At 41.5% G+C, this 6,831-nt stretch overlaps 1 protein-coding gene across 1 annotated transcript; it reads right to left on the bottom strand.

Annotated features, from left to right (window-relative positions):
* Window positions 1–2,017: 2,017 nt before the first annotated feature.
* LOC135413177 (uncharacterized) lies at window positions 2,018–3,899 on the bottom strand. The gene is made up of 2 exons (XM_064652468.1): window positions 2,273–3,899; window positions 2,018–2,230 (listed from the first exon to the last, which is right to left on the bottom strand). Exon 1 carries the CDS (start codon window positions 3,715–3,717, stop codon window positions 2,803–2,805), a length of 915 nt encoding a protein of 304 aa, XP_064508538.1. The 5' UTR covers window positions 3,718–3,899; the 3' UTR covers window positions 2,018–2,230; window positions 2,273–2,802.
* Window positions 3,900–6,831: the final 2,932 nt, after the last annotated feature.

Raw genomic sequence — 6,831 nt, 5'->3', positions numbered from 1 at the left:
GTTGTTACCGTTAATAATTCCATAAACCTATGGAAAAACTGTTCCCCCTTGATGCATCTGTAAAATTCACAAAGCAGAAGTGTTGTGTGAGTCTCAATGTGTGGAACAACACGTGTGCATGATGTGTGTAGCATGGGTTGAGATTTATGTCCCTTGTACAGCAGAATTGTTTGGGTCATGTACAGTGGCTATTCGCCCAGAATTTCTACATGTTTTTTGTCTGCCAAAAGCATGAAAATCCCATGTAACCAAAGTGTAGGTACAAGAGAAGAGGCAGCTAAATGACAACTCAGAAATAAGTCTGGAGACCCAGCCTGCGGGAAGCTGCCCATGCCAGGCAGCTCTACAGCACTGCTGCAGCCTCTTCCACAACCGCCCATTACTGGGACATCAGGGGATGTGCTTACTGCACCAAGCCCTTTCACTGCTCTGTATCCTCTCTTCTCCAAAGGTAAATGGTGTCACTTGCATCAGATGGGTTAAACCTAGCTATGAATGAGAGAGATTTCTTGCTCTTGGATGGATGAAACAGAAAGGGAAAGCCAAAACTTTCATTTGCCACATCATTTCTTTGTATCTGAACCTGTTGCCCACTCTTCCTTTTGTCTCTGAATGGCATCCTCCTGGAACATTTAATCACAGCGAATTCTCTCTCCCAGAGAGAAGCACCTCCTAAAAAACCTTCCCTTTTCTACTTAGCTGATATTTATTAAAAGTAAAATGAGGCCTTTTAACTGATCCCAATGCTCTGATTATTAGCACAGTTTCATGAATGCAGATCTCAGAGTATGTCTTGGCACTTTCACACAGATGAGTATCAACGTGCTTTTCCTTTTCATGCATTCCAGCTCTGCTTTCTTGCATGAGATTAAACAGGAGTAGGGTTACAGTACTGTCAAAAGCAGGGCATGTGGAAACAATATTTTGCCAGTAAAGGCAAATTTTAATGGAGAAAAGCTTTTTATGTTGTCTTATCAGCATTAAGAATATGGTCCACACCACCTGTCTTAGAAGAGCGTGAATATGTAGAACCTTGGGATGTTTATATAAAAAGATAAAATGGGGTAGAAAGCAATGAGTGGTCTCAAACTAGGGTGTCATTCATCAGTCCAGTGAAGAAGCAGAAAGATACGATATTTTAGCAAGTCTCCAGGTGATAATATTTATGTAGAGCTTAGCCCATAGAACTACTGTCCTGCCTCTCAAAATGTAGACAAGATCACTAACTGAGAAAGCAGCATTCAAATTATTAAGCAGTAATAATGATGCTGCTTTGTTGGGTACCATTATCCCAAATCTTCAGACACAAAATTGAGGCTTCCTGAAGCACGCACGTAAATGATGGGTTTGTATTTCTATATAGAATTTTGATTTTCCATTGCTGAACCCGGCACAGGCACATAAAAGACAAAGTAAGAATAAACATGGCATAGTGCTGCTGAATATGATCTGCCCTGAGTGAACTGGCGCATCTGATAATGTTTTTCAATAGAAGGTGTTTATATTTATTTTGTGTTCTGGGGCCCTATTTTTCCACTCAATCTTATCAGCAAAATAAGATTTATTTTCTCCACCAGACAGTACCAAACCAGGTCTGGTTTGCTTTGGTTTGAGGGGTAATAAGCCAATTGCTGCAACACCTATGACTTCAGGAAGGTAGTTTTGCACATGTGTATTAATTGCTTTTATTATTCACTGAAATTATGCACTGACCTACTTGAAGGACCACTTTATTTCAGGGGATTTTCAAGTGAACTTACAAGCAGGTGCTGCTTTTTTTAATTCTTATCTTTGTCTGATTTTTGATGGCAAGTATCATCTGTCAATATCTAACAGCATGGTTTTTAACCACTGTAGCAGTACGTTCGGATACATGTCCGGAATAAAGACAAGTGCCAAAAAATACTCAAGCACACAAAATATCTTTTATTACAGTGAGAATAATAATAATAGCAATAAACTTAGCAAGAGGAATTAAAAACTAAAAGGATACAAACTAACTATGTTATCGGGTGGCATTAAAACAAATACTACGAACAGCATTTAATACAATATTAACTAGTGAAAAAGGGATACCAAAAAGAATCTTTACACAGTATTATGGATAACACGATATTGGTTAGTAAAAAGGGAAACTAAAGGAAAAATACTATAAACATAAAAGGGGAATTAAAGGAACACTAAAAGGATATTAAAAAGTTTGTTCTCTCAGTTGCTTCCTATCAATAACCTGTGCTTAAGTTTGTTCTCTCAGTTGCTTCCTATCAATAACCTGTGCTTACCCACACAGACAGGCCAGGGCTGTCAGGATCTGCAGCAGCTGGTCGGTACCCATGCTTAGCGGGCGTCCCCGCGGAGCAACAGTCTCAGTGGTAGGATGAGTATCGCTCGACTCAGCAGTCCCGACACCCCATTTTTATCAGTTCCACATTACACTACGTAGGGCCAGTACGTAGCATAAGGTGATGCCTGAATGGCAGCCAAACACCGCCTAATCATGACCTCATGGCAACAGTCTGCGCATGCCCTACTTGTAGGGCAAGGGGCGAGCGACCCCTGCCCACATAATCTTCCTCCCATCATCATCTTTCTCACCCCTATGTATGACCTCTACCATTGTGTTTCAAGGGTAGATGTATCTATCTTGCAATATGTAGCAAAACCAAGGAAGAACTCAGCTCTGATAATAGGGGATATCAAGCTGACTTGCTAAAAAGCACAATGGACCTTACAGTTAGCTTCTGCCATAAGTTACATTGTACCATACTCTAGCTGGTTTCACATCCTAATATGATTTCGTTCTCACGCCTCTATGCTCCATTGATCATCTAATTCAGAAGTACCCCCCTTACATACCACCGCGTGATCAATGGTAGCAAGAGGGTGATAACGAACTACTCGAGATTGCAATGCATTTAGCTTGGTGTCTATCATTCGACGTACACATGTTAGTATACAGGGAATCATACACAATATGCATGTTATTATACATCCAACTATTGACAAACCTATTAATGTTTTTCGTAACCAGGGCCATCCCCATTTCCAATCACCAAAGAGGTTCCATTCATCACGAACATGTAATTGTTGAGTAAGGGCTTTTAATTTCTGAATGCTAGCATGAACAGATTCAGAATGATCACTTAAATTCATGCAGCACATGCCCTCAAAATCTTGACAGCCATGTCCCTGGGCTAACAACAAAAAATCAATAGCAGCTCTATTTTGTAAACTTGCATGTCTAACAGAGTCTACATCTGTGAGCAATGCACTCAAAGCAGCAGAAGTAGCATTAGCTTCTTTAGCCAACCAGCATCCTAGTTTATTCAATGAAGCCAAAGCATGAGCAGTCCCTATCTGAGATATAATACTAGCAGTTATTCTTTCAGCCTTATTCCAAAACTTTACATCAGAGTTACAGTCCGGAGTAAATCGCCGTGTGCCACGTCTGCGTCTTCTTCGCTTAGGCAAGGTTACGCTGCGAGGATGGAAAAAGGTTAATTGTCCAAAGGTACAAGGGCTTACTACAGCTTTTCTTGGAATACTTTTCCATGCTCTTTGTCCACAAATGAGAAACAGATCATTTGGGAGACCTATCGCATCAGATCCAGGAATAAATTGGTTTTGCAGAGTCTCATTGCACCAAGCTGATGCGTTCCGGTAAATATCTCTAGGAAAAATGTCAACTCCTCCTTCATTAACCTTGGTACCTGACATATAGTTTAGGTAGAAGCATCGAGTTGCAGTTTGCTAACACGGTCTCATTATACAGAGTTCCCCACCGGTAGTTATCAATAGGTACTCCAACCAGACAGGTGCAAAAAGGACTCGTGGGAGTTGCCATGGACACACATATCACGTCTGTCTTCGTCACGTTGGCCAGGGTGGTCTACACATTGACATCTAAAACAGAAGTTAGCAAAGAAGCAAAGTATAGCTGATATCTTTCTGGAAGGTACAGTTGGGTCAGGAAGAGGCCCTGCTGCTCTGCACCCTCAGAGGAGAGACCAGTTCCTGGGGGCTGTTGGATTCCATCCCACCGCGTGGTCCATGGTTGGACCATGACACTGGTGAATGACTCGAACAGCGCATTGATGAAGTGTCATTTCTAAAAATGTGAACAACATAACAACTGAGTAACAGCGAAAATACAGACAATAATATAATCATGTCTATCCCCAGTGAGGAGATCTAAGCTGATTACAGTGGTCATTTACTTGGAGTCAACAGTACTTGAGATAATCTTTTCCTGGTTGGCAGACTTAGTTTCCAAGTTTGGACAGGTGTGTCCAATCATATGGGCTCAGGAATTTCTGCAAAATATAAAGTCTAGTACAACAGAACTTCTCATTTCAGAATTTTATAGTCTGGATTCATCTTTTATAGTATGAAGTGGTTGACTGCCAGTCACACATTTATAGGCCTGTTAGGAGTCATCACAGGCAATGTATATCTGGAGTTTGATGCAACACCAGACAACATCCTGATTTCACCAACCGCTCCCACAGAAAGCTTGCACTCTCTGTACAGATTCCAGGCCTCATCGGGAGCAAACCGTCCTGCCCCAGTTTACCCCTGACTGCAGTCAATCCCTCTTCACCTCATGGAGTGATAGTACAGGTTATCTCTTGCCTCCATGCTATAAAAGAATTTTATCCACTTTCACATTAACTATACCATTGAGTGTGAAATCATTTCTGCACTTAACTAGAATATTACCAGTTCATCATAAGAAAATTGTAAACATGATGCGAGCCAGAGCCCATAGGGAGGTCCACAAACATCAGTCCTTCATTTGCAGTCTTGTCAACCAGCTTTTCAACATAAGCTTTTCTTCTGCAAGGCTCAGCACCTCACACATGGTTATTTCACAATCACATATATTCTTGTATAGACTCGTAAGCCAAAAGGTTCCTGTCATTTGTTGATTCCAAATAATACTTGCCACCTGCTGTAACACTACCGGGATGAAACACATACAAATATGAGCACTGCAAAACAATCAGTGTCTGATTTAGAATTCTCAAACCACACCATTCTGCCTGATCTTCACAAACATCACTGGTGTGACATGAATAGCACAGAAATGGATCATTCTGTACAGTGATGACCATTAGGCTTCAGGATGTTACAAGTTTTATAGTTTTCCATTGTCTTCTTTCCCCCCTTAGTGGCATGTCTGCCCCATCCCAGGAGACAAAACCAAGCACAATTGCAGTCCCTCTGCACACAGCATCACATATGTCCTTCACTTCTTGAAGCCAGGGCTTAGCTTTAGCCTTTACCTTTAACACTGCTGCCAGAACAACTTGGCAACACACAGTTCAGGAATAATATTCCAATTCTGATTGTTGCTTACCAGTAACACAAAACAAAGCATACAGATTGTTGGTGTAACTCATCTAAGAAATATAGACCTTCTTATCTCTGGAGCAGTAGATCCAGGGATCCACTGGGACACGAGACCTGCTATGCAGAAAAGAATAACTAATCCATCTTGTTATTCAAGATACATAACCTGCACTGAATAGGTTAATGCAAGAGTAGTCATGGCTGTGGTAGCTATATCCTCCCAGCCTCTGGCCAGGACATTGTTCATTACATGAATCCCAACATCAGGTGTGAACAAGACACACAAGAGACAGGTACACGATAACTGAGTCATTACACCAGTTAGCAAAAGTTAGTAGACACAATTAATTATATTTAGGATATGTTTTTCTTCCATGTGATATTCGGGCTGGTCTTGTGCTGCTCAGCATTCACTGATCTCTGTCCAGAATTCTTGCTGCTCATGATAAGGTTTCATCAAACATGCTGGAAGCTAGCAGGGTCCTGTGGGAGACAAAACACAAACAACTCCCCCCTTCCCAATACTAACAACTTAATATTTACTTGAGGTGTCATATTACCCCTCCTGGTTACAACAGTATAATTGTATCAAGTTAAGGTTTTGTTCTGTGGGTGAGAGGCCTGGAAGGTCACCAAGTTGCTGCAACCTCTCTATGATCTCTTCTATGAGTGCCCCCGAGTTAGACACTAGCAGTGGAACAATGTATGGTTTCCAGGGTACAGGACAGCCTTCTAACAGTTTGTTTCACATTACTAGAATTAAAGGCTGTTGCATGTAAAGTTCAGGGCTCTGCAATTCAATAGCTACTTTCATCCCTTCCCCCTTTAATATCTTGATTGCTTGATGAAGAGTTACCCAGGATGAACTTCCATCCTGCCATGATCCATCATGAGTAAAACGGTCACTAAGACCTTCAGCAATAACTGAAAGCAAAGTTCTATCAACTCCCAGTGTTTGTCTTAAACACCGAAGGGCATTTTGTACATATACATCATTAGTTAACCCTAAAAACTTTGTGGCATCTACTTCGTCTATTATCACAGAGTCAGCCCCTTGCTCTGTGTGCCAACTCATCTGATGTTGATAACTTCTCTGAATTTTCTATAAAATCGCCCTCATCAGAATCATCACTACTATTCTATATGTTACTATCTCACTTCTCTGGATCCCAATCAGGGGAAGTGATTATAGCTCGCACCCGTGGCCCCCGATCATTTCGGTCTATTTTCTTTTGTCTGCGCCGAACAGTTCTCACAGCATACTTCTCAGCTAAAGTAACACATTTATCTTCTACCCTGTTCTTTTCGGCCTGAAGGTCAAGCAAAGTCTGGCGTTGTACCAGCTGAGTGGCTCTTACAGCATTCAGCTGCTCCTGCAGTTTTGTACATTTTTCCACAGTTAACTTATATGCAGTAAGCAGTGCACCCCCCATTCGTCCAGCCTGTTCCAGACGACTGCTTGATTTACTAGTAGGGGTA

This window comes from Pseudopipra pipra, chromosome 4 (assembly GCF_036250125.1).
Source record: "Pseudopipra pipra isolate bDixPip1 chromosome 4, bDixPip1.hap1, whole genome shotgun sequence".
In the NCBI taxonomy this organism is placed as follows: domain Eukaryota; kingdom Metazoa; phylum Chordata; class Aves; order Passeriformes; family Pipridae; genus Pseudopipra; species Pseudopipra pipra.
This window is presented reverse-complemented; position numbering and strand designations above follow the sequence as displayed.

Bases quoted from the DNA above. Each gene is read 5' to 3' on its own strand.
- LOC135413177 (XM_064652468.1), bottom strand. From the start codon at position 3,717: ATGTCAGGTACCAAGGTTAATGAAGGAGGAGTTGACATTTTTCCTAGA.